The 27,310-nt window shown below is 41.7% G+C and overlaps 1 protein-coding gene across 1 annotated transcript in view; it reads right to left on the bottom strand.

The window, feature by feature from the left end:
- ASB3 (ankyrin repeat and SOCS box containing 3) overlaps positions 1 to 27,310 on the bottom strand; it is a 623,585-nt gene that overhangs the window by 421,881 nt on the left and 174,394 nt on the right. Inside the window, exon 3 of the mRNA XM_053712695.1 lies at positions 14,223 to 14,335. Within this exon, the coding sequence (XP_053568670.1) occupies positions 14,223 to 14,335 (113 nt within the window). The remainder of the gene's footprint in view (positions 1 to 14,222; positions 14,336 to 27,310) is intronic.

Here is a 27,310-nt window from a genome sequence, read left to right as displayed (position 1 = left end):
GTGTTAGGTGAAAAAAGCTATTTTTTGCCTTTCCCATTGATCTCTATGGGAGACTGTCTAACGCGGGCAGTATTACGCGTGTGACATACACGCGTTAGGAGCATCGTTAGATGGTCTTATTTTAACTCTAAATACCGGAGTCAAACAATGCCGTGCGTTAGACATAAACACGCGTGGCGTTAACAACCCATCTACCGCCGAACTCCAAATCTAGGCCACTGCAAGGCAAGGCAGATAACTCTGAAACTCATCGAGCCGAAGAGATAGCTACTAAAAACAGAACTTTCCAAGATAAAAGCTTGATATCTATGGAATGCAAGGGTTCAAACGGAACCCCTTGAAGAACTTTAAAAACTAAATTTAAACTCCATGGCGGAGCAACATGTTTAAACACAGGCCTGATTCTAACCAAAGCCTGACAAAACGCCTGAACGTCTGGAACATCAGCCAGGCGCTTGTGCAAAAGAATAGACAGAGCAGAAATCTGTCCCTTTAAGGAACTAGCCGATAATCCCTTTTCCAATCCATCTTGGAGAAAAGATAGTATCCTAGGAATCCTGACCTTACTCCACGAGTAACCCTCGGATTCACACCAATGAAGATATTTACACCATATCTTATGATAGATTTTCCTGGTGACAGGCTTTCGAGCCTGAATCAAGGTATCAATGACCGACTCGGAGAAACCACGTTTTGATAAAATCAAGCGTTCAATCTCCAATCAGTCAGACACAGAGAAATTAGATTTGAATGTTTGAATGGACCTTGGAGTAGAAGGTCCTGCCTCAGTGGCAGAGTCCATGGTGGAGAGGATGACATGTCCACCAGATCCGCATACCAAGTCCTGCGTGGCCACGCAGGCGCTATCAAAATCACTGAAGCGCTCTCCTGCTTGATCTTGGCAATCAGACGAGGGAGGAGAGGAAACGGTGGAAACACATAAGCCAGGTTAAAGGACCAGGGCACTGCTAGAGCATCTATCAGCTCTGCCTGGGGATCCCTTGACCTGGACCCATAACAAGGAAGCTTGGCGTTCTGACGAGACGCCATCAGATCCAGTTCTGGTTTGCCCCAAAGTTGAATCAGCTGGGCAAATACCTCCGGATGGAGCTCCCACTCCCCCGGATGAAAAGTCTGCCGACTTAGAAAATCCGCCTCCCAGTTCTCTACTCCTGGGATATGGATAGCTGAGAGATGGCAAGAGTGAACCTCTGCCCATAGAATTATCTTGGAAACCTCCATCATTGCCAGGGGACTCCTTGTTCCCCCTGATGGTTGATATAGGCTACAATCGTGATATTGTCCGACTGAAATCTGATGAACTTGGCCACAGCTAGTTGAGGCCAAGCCTGAAGAGCATTGAATATCGCTCTTAGTTCCAGAATGTTTATCGAAAGGAGGGCTTCCTCCTGAGTACACGAACCCTGAGCCTTCAGGGAGTTCCAGACTGCGCCCCAGCCCAGAAGGCTGGCATCTGTCATCACTATAGTCCACTCTGGCCTGTGGAAACTCATTCCCCTGGACAGATGGACCCGAGATAACCACCAGAGAAGAGAATCCCTGGTCTCTTGATCCAGATTTAAAAGAGGAGACAAATCTGTGTAGTCCCCATTCCACTGGTTGAGCATGCAAAGTTGCAGTGGTCTGAGATGTAGGCGGGCAAACGGAACTATGTCCATTGCCGCTACCATTAGGCCAATCATTTCCATACATTGAGCCACTGATGGCCGAGAAGTGGAATGAAGAGCACGGCAAGAAGTTAGAAGTTTTGATATTCTGACTTCTGTCAGAAAAATTTTAATTTCTACTGAATCTATCAGAGTTCCTAGGAAGAAAACTCTTGTGAGAGGAGAGAGAGAACTCTTTTCTATGTTCACTTTCCACCCGTGAGACCTCAGAAAGGCCAGAACACTGTCCGTATGGGACTTGACGATTTGAAAAGTCGACGCCTGAATCAGAATGTCGTCTAGGTAAGGGGCTACCGCTATGCCCCGCGGCCTTAGAGCCACCAGAAGGGACCCTAGAACCTTCGTAAAGATTCTTGGTGCCGTGGCTAACCCGAAGGGAAGAGCCACAAACTGGTAATGCCTGTCTAGGAAGGCAAACCTGAGGAACTGATGATGATCTCTGTGATTCGGAATGTGGAGATAAGCATCCTTTAAGTCCACGGTAGTCATATATTGACCCTCCTGGATCATAGGGAGGATGGTTCGGTTGTCTCCATCTTGAAGGATGGGACTCTGAGAAATTTGTTTAGGATCTTGAGATCCAAGATAGGTCTGAAAGTTGCCTCTTTTTTGGGAACTATAAACAGGTTTGAATAAAAACCCAGCCCATGTTCCTCTCTTGGAACTGGGTGGATCACTCCCATAACCAGTAGGTTTTGAACGCAATGTAAGAATGCGTCTCTTTTTATCTGGTTTACAGATAGTTGTGAGAGATGAAATCTCCCCTTTGGAGATGAACCTTTGAATTCCAGAAGATATCCCTGGGAAACAATCTCTAGCGCCCAGGGATCCTGGACGTCTCTTGCCCAAGCCTGGGCGAAGAGACAAAGTCTGCCCCCTACTAGACCCGGTCCCGGATCGGGGGCTACTCCTTCATGCTGTCTTAGAGGCAGCCGCAGGTTTCTTGGCCTGCTTCCCCTTGTTCCAAGCCTGGTTAGGTCTCCAGACTGGTTTGGACTGGCGAAATTTCCCTCTTGTTTTGCATTAGAGGAAACTGAGGCTGCGCCACTCTTGAAGTTTCAAAAGGAACAAAAATTATTCTGTTTGGTCCTCTTATTGGACCTATCCTGAGGAAGGGCGTGACCTTTTCCTCCAGTAATATCAGAAATGATCTCCTTCAGACCGGGCCCGAATAGGGTCTGTCCCTTGAAGGGGATGTTAAGAAGCTTAGACTTTGAAGTAACGTCTGCTGACCAGGACTTAAGCCATAGCGCCCTACGCGCCAAAATGGCAAAACCTGAATTCTTAGCCGTTAGTTTGGTTAACTGAAAAACAGCGTCAGAAATAAAGGAATTAGCTAACTTAAGAGCTTTAATCCTGTCTAGAATGTCATCTAGCGGAGTCTCCACCTGCAGAGCCTCCTCAAGAGACTCGAACCAAAAAGCCGCTACAGCAGTAACTGGGGCTATGCATGCAAGAGGCTGGAGAATAAAACCTTGATGAATAAAAATTTTCTTAAGGAGACCCTCCAATTTTTTATCCATAGGATCTAGGAAAGCACAACTGTCCTCGACGGGGATAGTTGTACGCTTAGCTAGGGTAGAGACTGCTCCCTCCACCTTAGGGACCGTCTGCCACGAGTCCCGTACGGCGGCATCTATGGGAAACATCTTTTTGAAAGCAGGAGGGGGAGAGAACGGCACTCCTGGTCTATCCCATTCCTTAGTAATAATTTCCGAAAAACTCTTAGGGATTGGAAAAAAATCAGTGTAAACAGGCACTGCAAAGTATTTGTCCATTTTACACAATTTCTCTGGAACCACAATGGGGTCCCAATCATCCAGAGTCGCTAAAACCTCCCTAAGCAATAAGCAGAGGTGTTCAAGCTTAAATTTAAACGCTGTCATTTCAGAATCAGACTGAAGCAACGCCTTCCCTGAGTCTGAAATGTCACCCACAGATAGAAGCTCACCTGCCTCGGCTTCTGAGTATTGTGAGGGTATATCGGACACAGGCATTAAAGCGTCAGAAAGCTCTGTATTAGTTCTAGCCCCAGAGCTGTCTCGCTTTCCTTGTAACCCTGGCAGTTTGGAAAATACCTCTGTGAGGGTAGCATTCATAACTGTCGCCATGTCCTGTAAGGTAAAAGAAACAGAATTTATGTTTACCTGATAAATTACTTTCTCCAACGGTGTGTCCGGTCCACGGCGTCATCCTTACTTGTGGGATATTCTCCTCCCCAACAGGAAATGGCAAAGAGCCCAGCAAAGCTGGTCACATGATCCCTCCTAGGCTCCGCCTACCCCAGTCATTCGACCGACGTAAAGGAGGAATATTTGCATAGGAGAAATCATATGATACCGTGGTGACTGTAGTTAAAGAAAATAAATTATCAGACCTGATTAAAAAACCAGGGCGGGCCGTGGACCGGACACACCGTTGGAGAAAGTAATTTATCAGGTAAACACAAATTCTGTTTTCTCCAACATAGGTGTGTCCGGTCCACGGCGTCATCCTTACTTGTGGGAACCAATACCAAAGCTTTAGGACACGGATGAAGGGAGGGAGCAAATCAGGTCACCTAGATGGAAGGCACCACGGCTTGCAAAACCTTTCTCCCAAAAATAGCCTCAGAAGAAGCAAAAGTATCAAATTTGTAAAATTTAGTAAAAGTGTGCAGTGAAGACCAAGTCGCTGCCTTACATATCTGATCAACAGAAGCCTCGTTCTTAAAGGCCCATGTGGAAGCCACAGCCCTAGTGGAATGAGCTGTGATTCTTTCAGGAGGCTGCCGTCCGGCAGTCTCGTAAGCCAATCTGATGATGCTTTTAATCCAAAAAGAGAGAGAGGTAGAAGTTGCTTTTTGACCTCTCCTTTTACCAGAATAAACAACAAACAAAGAAGATGTTTGTCTAAAATCCTTTGTAGCATCTAAATAGAATTTTAGAGCACGAACTACATCCAAATTGTGCAACAAACGTTCCTTCTTTGAAACTGGATTCGGACACAAAGAAGGCACGACTATCTCCTGGTTAATGTTTTTGTTAGAAACAACTTTCGGAAGAAAACCAGGTTTAGTACGTAAAACCACCTCATCTGCATGGAACACCAGATAAGGAGGAGAACACTGCAGAGCAGATAATTCTGAAACTCTTCTAGCAGAAGAAATTGCAACCAAAAACAAAACTTTCCAAGATAATAACTTAATATCAACGGAATGTAAGGGTTCAAACGGAACCCCCTGAAGAACTGAAAGAACTAAATTGAGACTCCAAGGAGGAGTCAAAGGTTTGTAAACAGGCTTGATTCTAACCAGAGCCTGAACAAAGGCTTGAACATCTGGCACAGCTGCCAGCTTTTTGTGAAGTAACACAGACAAGGCAGAAATCTGTCCCTTCAAAGAACTTGCAGATAATCCTTTCTCCAAACCTTCTTGAAGAAAGGATAGAATCTTAGGAATTTTTACCTTGTCCCAAGGGAATCCTTTAGATTCACACCAACAGATATATTTTTTCCATATTTTGTGGTAGATTTTTCTAGTTACAGGCTTTCTGGCCTGAACAAGAGTATCAATGACAGAATCTGAGAACCCTCGCTTTGATAAGATCAAGCGTTCAATCTCCAAGCAGTCAGTTGGAGTGAGACCAGATTCGGATGTTCGAACGGACCTTGAACAAGAAGGTCTCGTCTCAAAGGTAGCTTCCATGGTGGAGCCGATGACATATTCACCAGGTCTGCATACCAAGTCCTGCGTGGCCACGCAGGAGCTATCAAGATCACCGATGCCCTCTCCTGATTGATCCTGGCTACCAGCCTGGGAATGAGGGGAAACGGCGGGAATACATAAGCTAGTTTGAAGGTCCAAGGTGCTACTAGTGCATCTACTAGAGTCGCCTTGGGATCCCTGGATCTGGACCCGTAGCAAGGAACCTTGAAGTTCTGACGAGAGGCCATCAGATCCATGTCTGGAATGCCCCCCAATTGAGTAATTTGGGCAAAGATTTCCGGATGGAGTTCCCACTCCCCCGGATGAAATGTCTGACGACTCAGAAAATCCGCTTCCCAATTTTCCACTCCTGGGATGTGGATTGCAGACAAGTGGCAGGAGTGAGTCTCCGCCCATTGAATGATTTTGGTCACTTCTTCCATCGCCAGGGAACTCCTTGTTCCCCCCTGATGGTTGATGTACGCAACAGTCGTCATGTTGTCTGATTGAAACCGTATGAACTTGGCCTTTGCTAGCTGAGGCCAAGCCTTGAGAGCATTGAATATCGCTCTCAGTTCCAGAATATTTATCGGGAGAAGAGATTCTTCCCGAGACCAAAGACCCTGAGCTTTCAGGGGTCCCCAGACCGCGCCCCAGCCCACCAGACTGGCGTCGGTCGTGACAATGACCCACTCTGGTCTGCGGAAGCTCATCCCCTGTGACAGGTTGTCCAGGGACAGCCACCAACGGAGTGAACCTCTGGTCCTCTGATCTACTTGTAACGTCGGAGACAAGTCTGTATAGTCCCCATTCCACTGACTGAGCATGCACAGTTGTAATGGTCTTAGATGAATTCGTGCAAAAGGAACTATGTCCATTGCCGCTACCATCAAACCTATTACTTCCATGCACTGCGCTATGGAAGGAAGAGGAACAGAATGAAGTATTTGACAAGAGTTTAGAAGTTTTGATTTTCTGGCCTCTGTCAGAAAAATCCTCATTTCTAAGGAGTCTATTATTGTTCCCAAGAAGGGAACCCTTGTTGACGGAGATAGCGAACTTTTTTCTACGTTCACTTTCCACCCGTGAGATCTGAGAAAGGCCAGGACAATGTCCGTGTGAGCCTTTGCTTGTGGAAGGGACGACGCTTGAATCAGAATGTCGTCCAAGTAAGGTACTACTGCAATGCCCCTTGGTCTTAGCACCGCTAGAAGGGACCCTAGTACCTTTGTGAAAATTCTTGGAGCAGTGGCTAATCCGAACGGAAGTGCCACAAACTGGTAATGCTTGTCCAGGAATGCGAACCTTAGGAACCGATGATGTTCCTTGTGGATAGGAATATGTAGATACGCATCCTTTAAATCCACCGTGGTCATGAATTGACCTTCCTGGATGGAAGGAAGAATTGTTCGAATGGTTTCCATTTTGAACGATGGAACCTTGAGAAACTTGTTTAGGATCTTAAGATCTAAGATTGGTCTGAATGTTCCCTCTTTTTTGGGAACTACGAACAGATTGGAGTAGAACCCCATCCCTTGTTCTCCTAATGGAACAGGATGAATCACTCCCATTTTTAACAGGTCTTCTACACAATGTAAGAATGCCTGTTTTTTTATGTGGTCTGAAGACAATTGAGACCTGTGGAACCTCCCCCTTGGGGGAAGCCCCTTGAATTCCAGAAGATAACCTTGGGAGACTATTTCTAGTGCCCAAGGATCCAGAACATCTCTTGCCCAAGCCTGAGCGAAGAGAGAGAGTCTGCCCCCCACCAGATCCGGTCCCGGATCGGGGGCCAACATCTCATGCTGTCTTGGTAGCAGTGGCAGGTTTCTTGGCCTGCTTTCCTTTGTTCCAGCCTTGCATTGGCCTCCAGGCTGGCTTGGCTTGAGAAGTATTACCCTCTTGCTTAGAGGACGTAGCACTTGGGGCTGGTCCGTTTCTGCGAAAGGGACGAAAATTAGGTTTATTTTTGGCTTTGAAAGACCTATCCTGAGGAAGGGCGTGGCCCTTGCCCCCAGTGATATCAGAGATAATCTCTTTCAAGTCAGGGCCAAACAGCGTTTTCCCCTTGAAAGGAATGTTAAGCAATTTGTTCTTGGAAGACGCATCCGCTGACCAAGATTTTAGCCAAAGCGCTCTGCGCGCCACAATAGCAAAACCAGAATTTTTCGCCGCTAACCTAGCCAATTGCAAAGTGGCGTCTAGGGTGAAAGAATTAGCCAATTTGAGAGCATGAATTCTGTCCATAATCTCCTCATAAGAAGAAGAATTATTATTGAGCGCCTTTTCTAGTTCATCGAACCAGAAACACGCTGCTGTAGTGACAGGAACAATGCATGAAATTGGTTGTAGAAGGTAACCTTGCTGAACAAACATCTTTTTAAGCAAACCTTCTAATTTTTTATCCATAGGATCTTTGAAAGCACAACTATCTTCTATGGGTATAGTGGTGCGTTTGTTTAGAGTAGAAACCGCCCCCTCGACCTTGGGGACTGTCTGCCATAAGTCCTTTCTGGGGTCGACCATAGGAAACAATTTTTTAAATATGGGGGGAGGGACGAAAGGTATACCGGGCCTTTCCCATTCTTTATTTACAATGTCCGCCACCCGCTTGGGTATAGGAAAAGCTTCGGGGGGCCCCGGGACCTCTAGGAACTTGTCCATTTAACATAATTTCTCTGGAATGACCAAATTCTCACAATCATCCAGAGTAGATAACACCTCCTTAAGCAGAGCGCGGAGATGTTCCAATTTAAATTTAAATGTAATCACATCAGGTTCAGCTTGTTGAGAAATTTTCCCTGAATCTGAAATTTCTCCCTCAGACAAAACCTCCCTGGCCCCCTCAGACTGGTGTAGGGGCACTTCAGAACCAATATCATCAGCGTCCTCATGCTCTTCAGTATTTTCTAAAACAGAGCAGTCGCGCTTTCGCTGATAAGTGGGCATTTTGGCTAAAATGTTTTTGATAGAATTATCCATTACAGCCGTTAATTGTTGCATAGTAAGGAGTATTGGCGCACTAGATGTACTAGGGGCCTCCTGAGTGGGCAAGACTGGTGTAGACGAAGGAGGGGATGATGCAGTACCATGCTTACTCCCCTCACTTGAGGAATTATCTTGGGCATCATTTTCTCTAAATTTTGTGTCACATAAATCACATCTATTTAAATGAGAAGGAACCTTGGCTTCCCCACATACAGAACACAGTCTATCTGGTAGTTCAGACATGTTAAACAGGCATAAACTTGATAACAAAGTACAAAAAACGTTTTAAAATAAAACCGTTACTGTCACTTTAAATTTTAAACTGAACACACTTTATTACTGCAAATGTGAAAAAGTATGAAGGAATTGTTCAAAATTCACCAAAATTTCACCACAGTGTCTTAAATCCTTAAGAGTATTGCACACCAAATTTGGAAACTTTAACCCTTAAAATAACGGAACCGGAGCCGTTTTTATATTTAACCCCTTTACAGTCCCTGGTATCTGCTTTGCTGAGACCCAACCAAGCCCAAAGGGGAATACGATACCAAATGATGCCTTCAGAAAGTCTTTTCTATGTATCAGAGCTCCTCACACATGCATCTGCATGTCATGCTTCCCAAAAACAAGTGCGCAATAGAGGCGCGAAAATGAGACTCTGCCTATGATTAGGGAAAGCCCCTAGAGAATAAGGTGTCCAATACAGTGCCTGCCGGTTATTTTACATAGTTCCCAAGATTAAAATAATTCCTCAAGGCTATGGGGTATAAAATATGCTTATATATAAATCGTTTTAGCCCAGAAAATGTCTACAGTCTTAAAAGCCCTTGTGAAGCCCTTTTTTCTTTATGTAATAAAAATGGCTTACCGGATCCCATAGGGAAAATGACAGCTTCCAGCATTACATGGTCTTGTTAGAAATGTGTCATACCTCAAGCAGCAAAAGTCTGCTCACTGTTTCCCCCAACTGAAGTTAATTCCTCTCAACAGTCCTGTGTGGAAACAGCCATCGATTTTAGTAACGGTTGCTAAAATCATTTTCCTCTTACAAACAGAAATCTTCATCTCTTTTCTGTTTCAGAGTAAATAGTACATACCAGCACTATTTTAAAATAACAAACTCTTGATTGAATAATAAAAACTACAGTTAAACACTAAAAAACTCTAAGCCATCTCCGTGGAGATGTTGCCTGTACAACGGCAAAGAGAATGACTGGGGTAGGCGGAGCCTAGGAGGGATCATGTGACCAGCTTTGCTGGGCTCTTTGCCATTTCCTGTTGGGGAGGAGAATATCCCACAAGTAAGGATGACGCCGTGGACCGGACACACCTATGTTGGAGAAATTAGACGCGCTAGATGTACTTGGCGTCACTTGAGCGGGAGTTATAGGTTCTGACACATGGGGAGAGCTAGATGGCATAATCTCCATTTTTTCAGTCAGAGAATCCCCTGGAGATAAATCTTTAAGCGCCATAATATGGTCTTTATAGTTTATAGAAATTTCAGTACATTTGGTACACATTCTAAGAGGGGGTTCCACCATAGCTTCTAAACATATTGAACAAGGAGGAGTTTCCTCTATGTCAGACATGTTTAACAGACTAGTAATGAGACAAGCAAGCTTGGAAAACACTTTAATAAAGGTGAAAAAGCAATTAAACAAAAATGTTACTGTGCCTTTAAGAGAAAAAAACTAACACTTAAACTGCAAAACAGTGTAAGAATATAGTAAAGTCTTTGACATTTTTACAGTGTGTGTAAGGGACTAAAGCAACATTGCACCCACTTGCAAATGGATGATTAACCCCTTGGGCCCCAAACCGGATTTAAAAACATTAAAAAAACGTTACAAGACAGTTAAGCACCCTGCCACAGCTGTGCTGAGGCTCCTACCTGCTCTCAAGTACGATTTTGTGCAGAAATAAACCCCTTATAATGGTCCTCAGGTGCCAAAGGACTCCTCTAGGGAAGCTGGATGTCTCAGTCTGAATTAAAACTGTGCATTTAGAGCGCTAAAATAGGCCCCTCCCACCATGTACTGGATGCCAGAGGGGCCTTAAGAAAATACTCCTAGGAGTATCTGATTAGCCATGTGGAAACTAGGCCCCAAATAAAGAGTTATCTCCCTCAGAGAAAAAACATCCTATTTTTGAATTCATGTAAACGTTTAACTGTCACTAAGTAATAAGAGTATTACCCTGTTTTGTAAGCATGAGCCCAGTCGCTGTTAAATCACTGAATCAGGCTTACCTCAAATACACAAGGCTCTGTCAGCATTTTCTAGAACTGTTTCATCCCTCTAGAAATAAATATACTGAACATACCTCAAAGCAGGTAATCTCCAGACCGTTCCCCCAACTGAAGTTGTCCCATACTCTTCAGTTATGTGTAAGAACAGCAATGGACCTTAGTTACAAACTGCTAAGATCATCAACCTCCAGGCAGAACTCTTCTTTTAATTTCTGCCTGAGAGTAAAACAGTACAACACCGGTACCGTTTAAAAACAACAAACTTTTGATTGAAGGTAAAACTACACTAAGTCACCACATATCTCTTGATACTTCCTATCTTGTCGAGAGCTGCAAGAGAATGACTGGGGGTGGCAGTTAGGGGAGGAGCTATATAGACAGCTCTGCTGTGGGTGTCCTCTTGCAGCTTCCTGTTGGGAAGGAGAATATCCCACAAGTAATGGATGAACCCGTGGACTGGATACACCTTACAAGAGAAAGCAGTGTATTTTAATTTGTTAAGTGAATGGTCTCTCCAACTGGAAGAAAAAGCACTTACCTGCTCCGCTGTCCGACATGTAGATAGTTACAAGGTGCAAGAGGACACAGTTTCTCACAGAGAACTTTGAGAAAAAAAGAACAGAGTAGCCATCTCTGGCTTTCTAAACTAGGGCAGCAATTGTTAGGAAAACCAAGTAAGTACCTCTTTACAAGTTCCTAACTGCTTTAAAGCCACCACTACCCGACTGCAAGGAATGACGTGGAATACTTCAGACATCTAAACTTCACCTCCTCCATGCACCAAAGGCAAAGAGAATGACTGGGGGTTGTGGGTAAGGGAGTGATACTTAGCAGTAAACTGTGCTGTTCTTTGCCTCCTCCTGCTGGCCAGGACTCATATTCCCAACAGTAATTACTCAAGCCGTGGACTCACCATATCTTAGGAAAGAAAGACTGACTAAATCCTTTAGAGCCTACGTCCAACACTATGACACATGCTGAGGTCCCTATTGTCAGCGTAGGCAGTGGAGACTGCAGTAGGCGAAAGAAGGCATCTGCTTTCATCTAGTAAGGCAGCACTGACTGTGCTCCCTTACTATATGAAGCCTGATAATTGGATCGTTACAGAGAGTGACACTGTCTGTGCCACTCTTTGTAACAATCATTCTGTAGTGCCAAGTGGGAGTGGTGGGAGGGAAGGAGGGAGGTTGGTGAGCAGCCTAGGGAGGAAGGAGGGGCGGGATTCCCTAAACTACAGAAAAATAATTAGGCAGGAGAAAGGGAGGAATGGGGACCTACACTAGAGAAAAAGGAAGCTTAGAGGGGGAGTTGGGACCCTAAATTAATCGCTTCAAGGTGGACGTGGGGAGGGTGCCCTTCACTACAGAAAAAATAAAATAATAAAGTGTTCATGGGTAAATAAAAAAAGCAAAGGCTCTATTTCTGTCTAAACAGAATGATAGCAAAAAAGCTAAAAATTATCTGGTACTTTGGGCAAGCTTTTTTCTCAAGTTCCCATTAGTGAAGGGGTTAAGGTCTGCTCACAAGTATCAATGCTTTATAGATAATGTTACATAGATATGAATCTTCAAATCATTATTAAAAAAAAAAAATAAAGTTTTGAAAAAATAAAAAGGCCCCAGAAACACTATTTACATATCTGCATAAAATATAATTATGCCTTACACTTACAGAGACATTTTTGATTGACAACAAATTGTAATATGATTTCATTCTTCTTTAATTAATTCACAGTATTGTCATAGTATTTATAGCCAATATAAGGGAGTAATTATGACAGCTCATAACAGACACATCTTTGCACAGTGGAATAATCAAAATTATTTGATTACTGCAGATCTAAGAGTATAATTATTTCCAGATCTGTTTTCAAACAAAATATTGCAACAAAAGCTACAAGACTTACATTAGGTATACTATGTAAGGCAAACAATAGACAAAAAAGCCAAGATTATAAATTGAGTGCAAATGATAACAGGCAGTGCATTATATTGCAAACAATAACATTGACTGGGTATTTAAAGTTGTTGGTTAAAATGCTTAACCAAAGCATATGATAATTATATAACACGCCCAATACCTTTTCAAAGGGAAGCAGCAGTATTGCACACAATACACTCATACTACAAGTCACAAGGTTAAAGGGACATGAAACCCAAAATGTTTAATTCATGATTCACATAGAGCATGCAATTTTAAACAGCTTTCTAATTTACTTCCATTATCACATTTTCTTTGTTTTCCTGGTATCTTTTGTTGAAAAGCAGAGACGTACGCTTAGGAGCATGCATGTCTGGAGCACTCTATGTCAGCAGTTTTGCAAGAATGTTATCCATATGCACAAGCACTAGATGGCAGTTCTAATTCTTGCCATGTAGTGCTCCAAACACCTACAAAGTATCTCTTCAACAAAGAATAACACAAGAACAAAGCCCATTTGATAATAGAAGTAAAATTGAATGAAACTTTTTTTTAAATTGTATTCTCTGTCTGAATCACAAAATAAATTTGTAGGGCTTCATATCCCTTTAAGTTGTGCACAATCTGAAATACTGATTTTGTATTTAATGCTGTTAGTAAATATTACTTTTGTTGTATTTAATACTATTATCTGATACAAATTATGCATTTGAATTATTGGCCATGAATACTATAGAGTGCACTAGATACTGCGCAGACAATAAACATTCAACACTGACTTGTAATGTGAGCAAAAAAAAGCAATTTGTATGAATTGCAAAGCAGCCATATTATCCAAATTTTGTCTTTTGCAATTCAGATAGAGCATGCAATTTTAAGCAACTTTCTAATTTACTTCTATTATCAATTTTTCTTCTTTCTCTTGCTATCTTTATTTGAAAAGAAGGCATCTAAGCTTTTTTTGGATTTCAGCACTCTGGACAGCACTTTTTTATTGGTGGATGAATTTATCCACCAATCAGCAAGGACAACCCAGGTTGTTCACCAAAAATGGGCCGGCATCTAAACTTACATTCTTGTATTTCAAATAAAGATACCAAGAGAATGAAGAAAATTTGATAATAGGAGTAAATTAGAAAGTTGATTAAAATATCATGCTCTATCTGAATCTTGAAAGAAAAAATTTGGGTTCAGTGTCCCTTTAATGTTCCATATCGCTAGTATTTTCACACTCTGGCCAAAGTATATAATCATTTCAATAGGATAGCAGGCAAACCTAAAGAGTGTGCATTTGTATCTGTATAGATAAGAAAGTTAGGTTTAAAAAATGCCTCTTGGTTTAGAAAAAAATATTTAGCATCATGCCAATAAAATGTGTGATGCAGTTATGGTTTTCCTAATTATTTAATTATGTTTAGTATTATGCTTGATGCAATTAGACACCAATGCTAGGATTTATTGCCACAGTACAAATATATAAGCAGACAATAAAGTCAAAATTAAACCAACTTTAAAATGAACATCTATTATCACATTTCCTTCATTCTCTTGGTATCCTTTGTTGAAAAGTATGCTCAGGAGCAGCAATGCACTTCTGGGAGCTATTTAAACATCTGGTGAGCCACTGACAAGAGACATATGTGTAGCCATCAATCACCAACAAATACAAACATCTAAACCATATGCTTACCATTAATGAGGCCTGGTGCAATGGATTCCACCCTGAACAAGAATGAGAACCATTCATATTTGCTTTATTCTTGAGCAAAAGCTTGACAACATCCTTATGCCCGCCTTCAACAGCTTGAAAGAAAGAAAAATACAAAACAGAAATTTGTTTTTAAATGATCATGTTGCATGTGATTTTTATCAGCATTGAAATACATTTAAAAAAAAAGTTTTAATCCAAGTTCTGAACCTTCTGTATAAATGTTAAGGTCCTTTATAAGGAGGTGTAGCCTATTTCAAGTTTTGTGCAGTGTCTGCAGGGGGCGCCGAGTTTCATTTACATTAAAGGCACAGTCTTCACCAGAATTTTTATTGTTTAGAAATATAGATATTCTCTTTATTACCCATTCCCCAGTTTTGCATAACCAACAGTTATATTAATATACTTTTTACCTCTGTGATTACCTTGTATCTAAGCATCTTCTGACAGCCCCCTGATCACATGACTGTGACTGTTTATTATCTATTGACTTGCATTTTAGCCAATTAGTGCAGTGTCTGCCACAAGCTACGTGCGTGATCACAATGTTATCTATATGGCTCACATGAACTAGCTTTCCCCTGTTGTGAAAAGCAAATAAATAAAGCATGTGATAAGAGGCGGCTTTCAAGGGCTAAGAAATAATCATATGAGCCTACCTAGGTTTAGCTTTCAACTAAGAATACCAAGAGAAAAAAGCAAAATTGGTGATAAAAGTAAATTGGAAAGTTGTTTAAAATTACATGCCCTATCTAAAATAATGAGTGTTTTTTTTTACTTGACTATCTCTTTAAGTAAACCCACAAACTAAGGAATTTTCTGGCTAACTTGTAGTATAACAGTGTTTAAAAAGACAGCTTACTGTAAAACTGGTTTCTCCTGTGTGTTTGCAATAACTTGTTATACTAGCTGCAGAGTTTAAAATGTTTGGAAAAGTGTACCTTTAGGTTTATTCTAGTATATGAAATATCTGTTTTTCCTCTTTGAAACTAAAATGGGCAGTGCTTGCTGGAAGAGCAGACCTTATCTTTGCTCTCTTTATATACAAAAGTCTTATCTCTCATGGTATACACACAGACCAATACTTAGAAAAAGCAATTAAAAATTAACATTTTAATACCCATAATTTACAGTATATGTGGTGGTTTCAAAGGGCTAATCAGCTACTTGGTTCAGGTAAAATCAAAATTTATGCTTACCTGATAAATTTATTTCTCTTGTGGTGTATCCAGTCCACGGATTCATCCATTACTTGTGGGATATTCTCCTTCCCAACAGGAAGCTGCAAGAGGATCACCCACAGCAGAGCTGTCTATATAGCTCCTCCCCTAACTGTCACCTCCAGTCATTTGACCGAAGACAAACAAGAGAAAGGAGAAACTATAGGGTGCAGTGGTGACTGTAGTTTAAAAATAAAAAACACCTGCCTTAAAATGACAGGGCGGGCCGTGGACTGGATGCACCACAAGAGAAATACATTTATCAGGTAAGCATAAATTTTGTTTTCTCTTTTAAGGTGTATCCAGTCCACGGATTCATCCATTACTTGTGGGATATCAATACCAAAGCTATAGGACACGGATGAAGGGAGGGACAAGGCAGGCGCTTAAATGGAAGGAACCACTGCCTGTAAGACCTTTCTCCCAAAAATAGCCTCAGAAGAAGCAAAAGTATCAAATTTGTAGAATTTAGAAAAAGTATGAAGCGAAGACCAAGTCGCCGCCTTACAAATCTGTTCAACAGAAGCCTCATTTTTAAAAGCCCATGTGGAAGCTACCACTCTATTGGAATGAGCTGTAATTCTTTCAGGAGGCTGCTGGCCAGCAGTCTCATAAGCTAAGCGAATTATACTTCTTAACCAAAAGGAAAGAGAAGTTGCTGAAGCCTTTTGGCCTTTCCTCTGTCCAGAGTAGACAACAAACAATGCAGATGTTTGACGAAAATCTTTAGTAGCTTGTAAATAAAACTTTAAAGCACGAACCACGTCAAGATTGTGTAATAGACGTTCCTTTTTTGAAGAAGGATTAGGACACAGTGATGGAACAACAATCTCCTGATTGACATTCTTATTAGATACCACCTTAGGAAGAAACCCAGGTTTGGTACGCAAAACTACCTTATCTGCATGGAAGATCAGATAAGGGGAATCACACTGCAAGGCAGATAACTCTGAAACTCTTCGAGCCGAAGAGATAGCTACCAAAAACAGAACTTTCCAAGATAAAAGCTTAATATCTATGGAATGCAGAGGTTCAAACGGAACCCCTTGAAGAACTTTAAGAACAAAATTTAAACTCGATGGCGGAGCAACAGTTTTAAACACAGGCTTGATTCTAACTAACGCCTGACACAACGCCTGAATGTCTGGAACATCCGCCAGACGTTTGTGCAAAAGAATAGACAGAGCAGAAATCTGTCCCTTTAAGGAACTAGCTGACAATCCCTTCTCCAATCCTTCTTGGAGAAAAGATAATATCCTGGGAATCCTGACTTTACTCCATGAGTAACCCTTGGATTCACACCAATGAAGATATTTACACCATATCTTATGATAGATTTTCCTGGTGACAGGCTTTCAAGCCTGAATTAAGGTATCAATGACCAATTTGGAGAAACCACGTTTTGATAAAATCAAGCGTTCAATCTCCAAGCAGTCAGACGCAGAGAAATTAGATTTGGATGGTTGAAAGGACCCTGAAGTAGAAGGTCCTGCCTCAGCGGTAGAGTCCATGGTGGAAGGGATGACATGTCCACCAGATCTGCATACCAAGTCCTGCGTGGCCACGCAGGTGCTATCAAAATCATCGAAGCTCTCTCCTGCTTGATCTTGGCAATCAGACGAGGGAGCAGAGAAAACGGTGGAAACACATAAGCCAGGTTGAAAGACCAAGGCGCTGCTAGAGCATCTATCAGCGCTGCCTTGGGATCCCTGGACCTGGATCCGTAACAAGGAAGCTTGGCGTTCTGACGAGACGCCATGAGATCCAGTTCTGGTTTGCCCCAAAGTTGAATCAACTGTGCAAACACCTCCGGATGGAGTTCCCACTCCCCCGGATGAAAAGTCTGTTGACTTAGAAAATCTGCCTCCCAGTTCTCTACTCCTGGGATATGGATAGCTGATAGATGGCAAGAGTGAACCTCTGCCCATAGAATTATAGAAACCTCCAACATTGCTAGGGAACTCCTTGTTCCCCCTTGATGGTTGATGTAGGCTACAGTCGTGATGTTGTCCGACTGAAATCTGATTAACCTGACCGCAGCTAGCTGAGGCCAAGCCTGAAGAGCATTGAATATCGCTCTTAGTTCAAGAATGTTTATCGGAAGGAGTGTCTCCTCCTGAGTGCACAAGCCCTGAGCCTTCAGGGAGTTCCAGACTGCACCCCAGCCCAGAAGGCTGGCATCTGTCATTACTATTGTCTAATCTGGCCTGCGGAAGGTCATACCCTTGGACAGATGGACCCGAGATAACCACCAGAGAAGAGAATCCCTGGTCTCTTGATCCAGATTTAGTAGAGGGGACAAATCTGTGTAATCCCCATTCCACTGACTGAACATGCAGAGTTGCAGCGGTCTGAGATGTAGGCGGGCAAACGGCAATATGTCCATTGCCGCTACCATTAAGCCGATTACTTCCATACACTGAGCCACTGAAGAGCGAGAAGTAGAATAAAGAACACGGCAGGAGTTTAGAAGTTTTGACAACCTGGCCTCTGTCAGGTAAATCTTAATTTCTACAGAATCTATCAGAGTTCCTAGGAAGGAAACTCTTGTGAGAGGGGATAGAGAACTTTTTTCTTCGTTCACTTTCCACCCATGCGACCTCAGAAATGCCAGAACAATGTCTGTATGGGACCTGGCGATTTGAAAATTTGACGCCTGTATCAGAATGTCGTCTAGGTAAGGGGCTACTGCTATACCCCGCGGCCTTAGGACTGCTAGGAGTGACCCCAGAACCTTCGTAAAGATTCTTGGTGCCATAGCTAACCCAAAGGGAAGAGCCACAAACTGGTAATGCCTGTCTAGGAAGGCGAACCTGAGAAACCGATGATGATCTCTGTGTATCGGAATGTGTAGATAAGCATCCTTTAAGTCCACGGTAGTCATATATTGACCCTCCTGGATCATAGGTAGGATGGTTCGAATAGTCTCCATCTTGAAGGATGGGACCCTGAGAAATTTCTTTAGGATCTTGAGATCTAAGATTGGTCTGAAGGTTCCCTCTTTCTTGTGAACCACAAACAGATTTGAATAGAAGCCTTGCCCCTGTTCCTCCTTTGGAACTGGGTGGATCACTCCCATAACTGTGAGAGATGAAATCTTCCTTTTGGGGAAGAAGCTTTGAAGTCCAGAAGATATCCCTGGGACACGATTTCCAACGCCCAGGGATCCTGGACATCTCTTGCCCAAGTCTGGGCGAAGAGAGAAAGTCTGCCCCCTACTAGATCCGTTACAGGATCGGGGGCTGATCTTTCATGCTGTCTTAGAGGCAGCAGCAGGTTTTTTGGCCTGCTTTCCTTTGTTCCAAGCCTGGCTAGGTCTCCAGACCGGCTTGGACTGGGCAAAATTTCCCTCTTGTTTTGTATTAGAGGAAGTTGAAGCTGCGCCACTCTTGAAGTTTCGAAAGGCACGAAAATTAGGCTGTTTGGTCCTTAATTTGTTGGACCTATCCTGAGGAAGGGCGTGATCTTTTCCTCCAGTAATATCAGAAATGATCTCCTTCAGTCCAGGCCCGAATAGGGTCTGCCCTTTGAAGGGAATGTTGAGAAGCTTAGACTTTGAAGTAACGTCAGCTGACCAGGATTTAAGCCATAGCGCCCTACACGCCTGAATAGCAAAACCTGAGTTCTTAGCTGTTAGTTTGGTTAAATGAACAACGGCGTCAGAAACAAATGAATTGGCTAGCTTAAGAGCTTTAAGCTTGTCAAGGATATCATCCAATGGGGTTTCTACCTGTAGAGCCTCTTCTAAAGACTCAAACCAGAAGGCCACAGCAGCAGTGACAGGGGCAATGCATGCAAGGGTCTGGAGAATAAAACCTTGTTGAATAAAAAATTTCTTAAGGTAACCCTCTAATTTTTTGTCCATTGGGTCTAGAAAAGCACAACTGTCCTCGACAGGGATAGTTGTACGCTTCGCTAGAGTAGAGACTGCTCCCTCCACCTTAGGGACCGTTTGCCACAAGTCCCGTGTAGCGGCATCTATGGGGAACATCTTTTTAAAAACAGGAGGGGGAGAGAACGGTACACCTGGTCTATCCCATTCCTTAGTAATAATTTCTGAAAACCTCTTAGGTATTGGAAAAACATCAGTGTAAACAGGCACTGTGTAGTATTTATCCAATTTACACAATTTCTCTGGGACTACAATGGCGTCACAGTCATCCAGAGTTGCTAAAACATCCCTGAGCAACATGCGGAGGTGTTCAAGCTTAAATTTAAATGTAGACATATCGGAATCAGGTTGAAGTGTCTTCCCTGAGTCAGAAAAATCACCCACAGATAGAAGCTCTCCTTCTTCGGCTTCTGCACATTGTGAGGGTATATCGGACATAGCTACTAAAGCGTCAGAGAGCTCTGTATTTTTTCTAGTCCCAGAGCTGTCTCGCTTTTCTTGTAACCCTGGCAGTTTGGACAATAATTCTGTAAGAGTATGATTCATAACTGCCGCCATGTCTTGTAAAGTATACGCAATGGGCGCGCTAGATGTACTTGGCGCCTCTTGAGCGGGAGTTAAAGGCTCTGACACGTGGGGAGAGTTAGTCGGCATAACTTCCCCCTTGTCAATTTCCTCTGGTGATAAATCTTTTAAAGCCAGAATATGGTCTTTATAACTTATAGTAAGATCAGTGCATTTGGTACACATTCTAAGAGGGGGTTCCACAATGGCTTCTAAACATAATGAACAAGGAGTTTCCTCTATGTCAGAAATGTTTAACAGACTAGTAATGAGACCAGCAAGCTTTGAAAACACTTTAATTAATGTGAAAAAGCAGAATATAAAAAACGATACTGTGCCTTTAAGGGGAAAAAACAAACACAAAAACTGCAAAACAGTGAAAAAAGCAGTTAACTCTATGAAAATTTTACAGTGTATATAATAGACTAAAATAGCATTGCACCCACTTGCAAATGGATGATTAACCCCTCAGGTAAAAAAACGAAGCAAAAAAACGGTAAAAACCGTTATAACAGTCACAAGCAAACTGCCACAGCTCTACTGTGGCTCCTACCTTCCCCTAAAACGACTTTTTTTAGGCACAAAAACCCTTTACAGAGGTCCAATATGTCAGGGGACTCCTTCAGGGAAGCTGGATGTCTCAGGATGTAATAAACAACTGCGCAATTAGAGCGCGAAAATAGGCCCCTCCCACCATGCACTCAAAGTCAGAAGGCCTTAAAAAACTATTCCTAGGAGTAAAATAACAGCCATGTGGAAAACTAGGCCCCAAATAAAGATTTATCACCTCAGTAAAAGTAATATGAAAATTACCCTTTACTGCAAGCATGATGCCAGTCGTTATTAAATCACTGCAATCAGGCTTACCTTAACTATATCAGGCACTGTCAGCATTTTCTAGTTCTTATCATCCTCTAGAAAAAAATATACTGAACATACTTCAGGGCAGTTAATTCTGCAGGCCGTTCTCCCAGCTGAAGTTTCCCCATCTCTTCAGTTATGTGTGAGAACAGCAGTGGACCTTAGTTACAACCTGCTAAGATCATCAAAAACCTCAGGCAAATTCTTCTTCTAATTTCTGCCTGAGGTAAAAAAACAGTACAACGCCGGCACCGTTTAAAAATAACAAACTTTTGATTGAAGATAAACTACACTAATTCACCACATCTCTCTAGCTACTTCCCTTGTCGAGAGCTGCAAGAGAATGACTGAAGGTGGCAGTTAGGGGAGGAGCTATATAGACAGCTCTGCTGTGGGTGATCCTCTTGCAGCTTCCTGTTGGGAAGGAGAATATCCCACAAGTAATGGATGAATCCGTGGACTGGATACACCTTACAAGAGAAATATCCATTTGTAAACAATTTAATAAACTCCAGAAAGTAAAACTAATAATTGAGAACTCATTAAAGGCATAGGTGCGCTGGCCAATACATTGTTGCATAAATTTTATTGAGCACTTAAAGGGGCATTAAACCCAAATAGTTCTCTTTCTTGATTTAAGTAGAGCACACAATTTTAAACAGCTTTTGTGAGGGGGTTAGGGTGTGTGGAACAGAATGCCGGAACAGATACACAGAACAAATGAAAGTCTTTTGAAAGCTTTACGGATAGATAAGTAAAAGAACAGTTAGTAGTTCAGATTGAAGATCACAGAAAAGGTTATATGCAAATCACTAAAGTATTTTTGCAGTAACAAAGTCCAATAGACACTGGTGTTTAAATTGAGCAGTAAAGGGTGAGGTTGACAGAGAATATCTGATAGGTGCAGCTGGTTTGAAGAAGACTGTTACTGGTAGGGATGCCATTTTGTTTAGACAGAGTACAAGTACTGATACTTTTCTCAAGTACTCGCCAATACCAATTACTGATACTTTACTCCCTCCCCATAGCTATCTCCCTCCCCATAGCTCTCTCCCTTCCTCCCATAGCTCTCTATCCCCCTACCCATAGCTCTCTCTTTTTCTTCCCCATAGATCTCTCCCTCCCTCCCCATAGCTCGATCTCTCCGTCCCCCCATAGCTATCTTCCTCCCCATAGCTCTCTCCCTCCCCATAGCTCTCTATCCCCCTCCCCATAGCTCTCTCTCTATCCTCCTACCCATAGCTCTCTCTTTTTCTTCCACATAGATCTCTCCCTCCCTCCCCATAGCTCCCTCTCTCCGTCCCCCCATAGCTCTCTCTCTCCCTCCCAGGATATATTATACATTATACACACACAAGGATTATGGCTTATTTATATAAATCGCTCACATTGCTCAGGTCAATTAACACCAGACTTGAAGGAAGAAAGCATAGCCAACATAATGGATATTTTTAAAGAAATTATTAGTTAACTTGATTTTTGTGAGATAACATGTTAATCAGGCTAGATAATCCAATTTTACTAATCCAGGATAGTTATATCAATCAATAAAATCGCCATGAGGAGACTCCCTCTAATGCAGGCACAAGGCATAACTTTTTAACAACTGTTAGAGGCACATGTCATAATAAAAAGAAAAGTACATATACTGTACATACCTTTTGTTTGCATATTAATTCAGGGACATGGGTTTTTTTCCTTTTAACAAATTATGCAAATAGATTGCATTTTATTAAATAATGCAGACATATACTGTATGCCGGTTGTAGTAAACACACATTTGTTATTACAACCTGTTGCCATTTTTTTAAGCTGCATAATAAAATGCTAACAAAAAAAGTCCACTTTTGCAGCTAAAAGGTTAAATGATTGCAAACTACAAATAGTATTCTTGTAAGAAGTCTGGCCCTTGTTACCTTTTACAAGTCAGAGAGCACAGAAAAAAACTGACCTTAAGCAGATTCCAATTAAAAGAACGCACTGCGTAATGCCTACTTATCTGTCCGGAGGAGGAGGAAGTGATCGTTGACACTTTAGTTGTCTTAAAGCAACAGCTGCCGGTGTATTTGCTATAGTTTGGTAAAAGCACAGCCAGCAGACAAACTGAAGCCAAAAACTTCTGCTCCTCTGAGATAGCCGCATAAGGGATATTAGCTGTACAGGGCACTATGCTGCCGCTTCAGATCATCAGATGTGGACATTATGAGCAGACACGGAAACTATAAATATCATCATGCCATGCGTAGTGATGGTATCTGCGGCAGTAGCATTAAATGTTTCCTAACTAGCAAATCTACCATGCTGCTTACAATTTACTACCCTCTTCCCTTTCTTACAAACTTGAACTCAGGTATATGTTATATGTGTATAAAATGCATGTGTTTGTGCGCAACCTAAATTAAAGCTCTCAGACAGCAAGCAGTAACATCCGCTCACAGTATCGGTTTAGGTATCAGCACATTCGGCACGAGTACAAGTACTCATGCAAATGCTCAGTATCAGCACCGATACCGATACTTGTATCGGTGCATCCCTATCTGGTAAGGTAGACACAGGTTTCTCAGCAGGCACAGGATACCCACTACTGTGAGACTGTCAGAGGATGTCAGATAGGTACAGCAGGCACAGCTGGTTTGAAGAATGCTGTCACTGGTATGGTAGACACAGGTTTCTCAGCAGGCACAGGATAACCAGCAGGTACTGTTGGTGAGACTGTCACAGGATACAAGATAAGTACAGCATGCACAGCTGGTTTAACGAACGCCGTCACCCGTATAGTAGACACAGATTTCTTAGCAGGCACAAGATACCAAGCGGGTACTGTTGGTGAGACTGTCACAGGATACCAGGTAGGTACAGATTGTTTGAAGAAGGCTGTCACTGGTATAATAGACAAAGATTTTTCAGCAGGCACAGAATACCTAGCGGTTATTGTTGATGAGACTGTCATTGGATACCAGGTAGGTACAGCAGGCGCAGCTTCGGGAACACGGTGAGCATACACCGGTATCAGGTTATAGTGCTTAGCTTTCAGGAGCAAGGTGAGCATACACAGGTATCAGGTACGTATGCTTTAGTCTAAAGAGCAAGGTGAGCATACAAATGTATCAGGTAAGTATGTTATAGTCTCAGGAGCAAGACAAGCATACACAGGTATCAAGGTAAGTATGCTTGGTCTCAGGAGCATGGTGAGCATACACAGGTATCAGGTAAGTATGCTTGGTCTCAGAAGCATGGTGAGCATACACATGTATCAGGTAAGAATGCTTTGGACTCAGAAGCAAGGTGAGCATACACAGGTATCAGGTAAGTATGCTTTGGAGTCAGGCGCAAGGTGAGCATACACAGGTATCATCAGGTAAGTATGTTTTGTACTCAGAAGCAAGGTGAGCATACACAGGTATCAAGTAAGTAATGCTTTGGGACTCAGAAACAAGGTGAGCATATAAAGGTATCATGCAAGTATGCTTTGGACTCAGGAGCAAGGTGAGCATACACAGGTATCAGGTAAGTATGCTTTAGACTCAGGAGCAAGGTGAGCATACAAAGGTATCAGGTAAGTATGCTTTGGACTCAGAAGCAAGGTGAGCAATCACAGGTATCAGGTAAGTATGCTTTGGACTCAGGAGCAAGGTGAGCATACACAGGTATCAGGTAAGTATGATTTAGTCTCAGGAGCAAGGTGAGCATACACAGGTATCAGGTAAGTATGCTTTGGAGTCAGGCGCAAGGTGAGCATACACAGGTATCATCAGGTAAGTATGTTTTGTACTCAGAAGCAAGGTGAGCATACACAGGTATCAAGTAAGTAATGCTTTGGGACTCAGAAACAAGGTGAGCATACAAAGGTATCATGTAAGTATGCTTTGGACTCAGGAGCAAGGTGAGCATACACAGGTATCAGGTAAGTATGCTTTAGACTCAGGAGCAAGGTGAGCATACAAAGGTATCAGGTAAGTATGCTTTGGACTCAGAAGCAAGGTGAGCAATCACAGGTATCAGGTAAGTATGCTTTGGACTCAGGAGCAAGGTGAGCATACACAGGTATCAGGTAAGTATGATTTAGTCTCAGGAGCAAGGTGAGCATACACAGGTATCAGGTAAGTATGCTTTGGAGTCAGGAGCAAGGTGAGCATACACAGGTATCAGGTAAGTATGCTTTAGACTCAGGAGCAAGGTGAGCATACAAAGTTATCAGGTAAGAATGCTTTGGACTCAGAAGCAAGGTGAGCAATCACAGGTATCAGGTAAGTATGCTTTGGACTCAGGAGCAAGGTGAGCATACACAGGTATCAGGTAAGTATGATTTAGTCTCAGGAGCAAGGTGAGCATACACACTCCTGAATTCTCACTTTTGTCCTTTTCCATTAAAAGTGTTAACAAAGCTATTACACTGACAAGCTTTAAAGGGATATTCCAGCCAAGATTGGAAACCACATCGGTGCATTTCGGTATTGAATAGAAGTATTTTGTAATATACATGCATTAGCAAAAATGCTTCTAATAAAAGCTATAGCTGTTTCAAAAGTGTATTTAAGTATGCACCGTGCACCAGCATTTTAAACACCGCACTTGCTCAGAGAGCCTAAGGTGCATGTACCATCTGGTAATGACTCAATTTGTTGATTGCGAACATGATACAAGCCCCACAGATGATCTGAGCAGCTGCATTAGTTAAAATATGGGTGCACTGAGAATATCTAGCTATGCTTCACATGCACGTGCAGAGAAAAATGTTAACACTTGAACTGTGATAACTTTTACTAGAAGCATTTTTGCCAATACTTTTATATTGCAAATGTGTTTCTATTCAAAGATGTAATAAGTCTATGTGCATTTAAATTTTGACTGGAATGTCCCTCTAAGTACTGGCAGAAAGTCTGCCAGTACTAAAATAAAAGGTTTTTTGGGGGTTTTTTTGTGTTCAGTTAGAAACCAGTAAAACATTGCTGCTCCTTCCACAAATGATACCAAGAGAATGAAAAAAAATGATAATCGAGGTAAACTGGAAAGTTGTTTAAAAATGTTCTGTCTAAATCATGAAAACAAAAATGTTGTTTCATGTCCCTTTAAGCACACAGTTCTTTGCAAGCAATAGCACAAAATAATATTCTAACAAACAGCCTTTTATTGTTGCCATTTTATAGCCCTTTAATAAGGTTTTCAAAAAGCTTATTTTAATTTGCCAATGTTAGAAGCTCTTCTTCATAAATCATAAAATTACAGCAGTAAGACACATGGTAAATGTCATCCTTAGCTGCAATGTAATACAGACAATTATAGCGCTTAATTAAGAAAGCCCTTTAGAAATGTAGCTCGTCCACAAACGTTTAACACATCTGAGAAAACAATAATAATATTAATATATTATTCTATATTTCACTGTGTATAGATTTTAAAATGTGAAATGTAAAATCTACAAGATAAACTAACCATCACTGAAAACAATTTTGACCTCCTAAGAGATTTATGTAAACTACCTCCTCATTGTTTCTGATCATCACAGCGTTATTAATGAGGTGTGGACACAAAGCATTACATCAACGCTTGCTACGATAATTGGGAAAAAAGGATAGATGGCATTTACAGCTCAAAAGCTAATCAATAGATTTCAACAAGCTCAGCAGAAAAGTGCATAGATATGAAACTTTCTATTAGTAAACAATCATGGAAAACAAAAAAGGAAAGTTCTTTTATATATAATGATCTAAAATTAGTACTGTGTGTCTGTTTAACTGAATTATCTGACAATGAAAATGAATTAATTTGCAGATGTCAGATGCTTTATTGGACTGGCATCTGCTGGATTTCAAAGAAATTTGATTTTCAAAGCTATCAGTAATATAAAATTCGGTATCATATTTAAGCTGAACATTTCTTGCCAATCTATTGACAATAAATAGATAGGAATATACAGTAATGTCGATAAATCCATAGTACTGTTTTTTAATTAGTTATTTTTTTTATGCACAAAGGGGAAAAATCCATGGAAGGAATGAAATGTCAAAACGGAGAAATCTGTTGGTAAATGTGAGCACGGTGAGCACAAAAATGAAATGAAATGAGTCCCCTTTCTACATTTTTCTGCAATTTATTTTTCTTCTGTTTAAAGCAATGGATTTTAGATAACTTGACTATAATAATCAAGACTTGTATGGCTCTGGTACTTGGTTCACAGTGACACCTAGTGGATATTTCATAAAAGTAAAATATTCCTAACAAAATGTGTGTTTTTCCTTTTTTTTATCATAGAAGCATTCAGATGTTTCCCACACACTTACAAAGCATTTAGACCTAATTCATATGAGAATGTTAAAATGGTTTGTAGTATTTCAGTGCCAAGAATTGCAAGATGTGTTATAGACTGGGTTCACAAAGGGTTAATGTAAAGTGAAAAAAATATATCGATAGCAACATATTTTTTATGTCATAATCTCTTTACCTCCTTTTTGCAAAGTAAAGAGCAACAGAAGTGTTCCCCGCAGAAAATGTTGCCAGCTGGGTGGCATTAAGAAGTAGCCGAGTTGGGGCAG

This window comes from Bombina bombina, chromosome 4 (assembly GCF_027579735.1).
Source record: "Bombina bombina isolate aBomBom1 chromosome 4, aBomBom1.pri, whole genome shotgun sequence".
Lineage (NCBI taxonomy): Eukaryota > Metazoa > Chordata > Amphibia > Anura > Bombinatoridae > Bombina > Bombina bombina.
The sequence above is the reverse complement of the archived record's forward strand: the minus strand, read 5'-3'. Positions and strand labels throughout refer to the sequence as shown.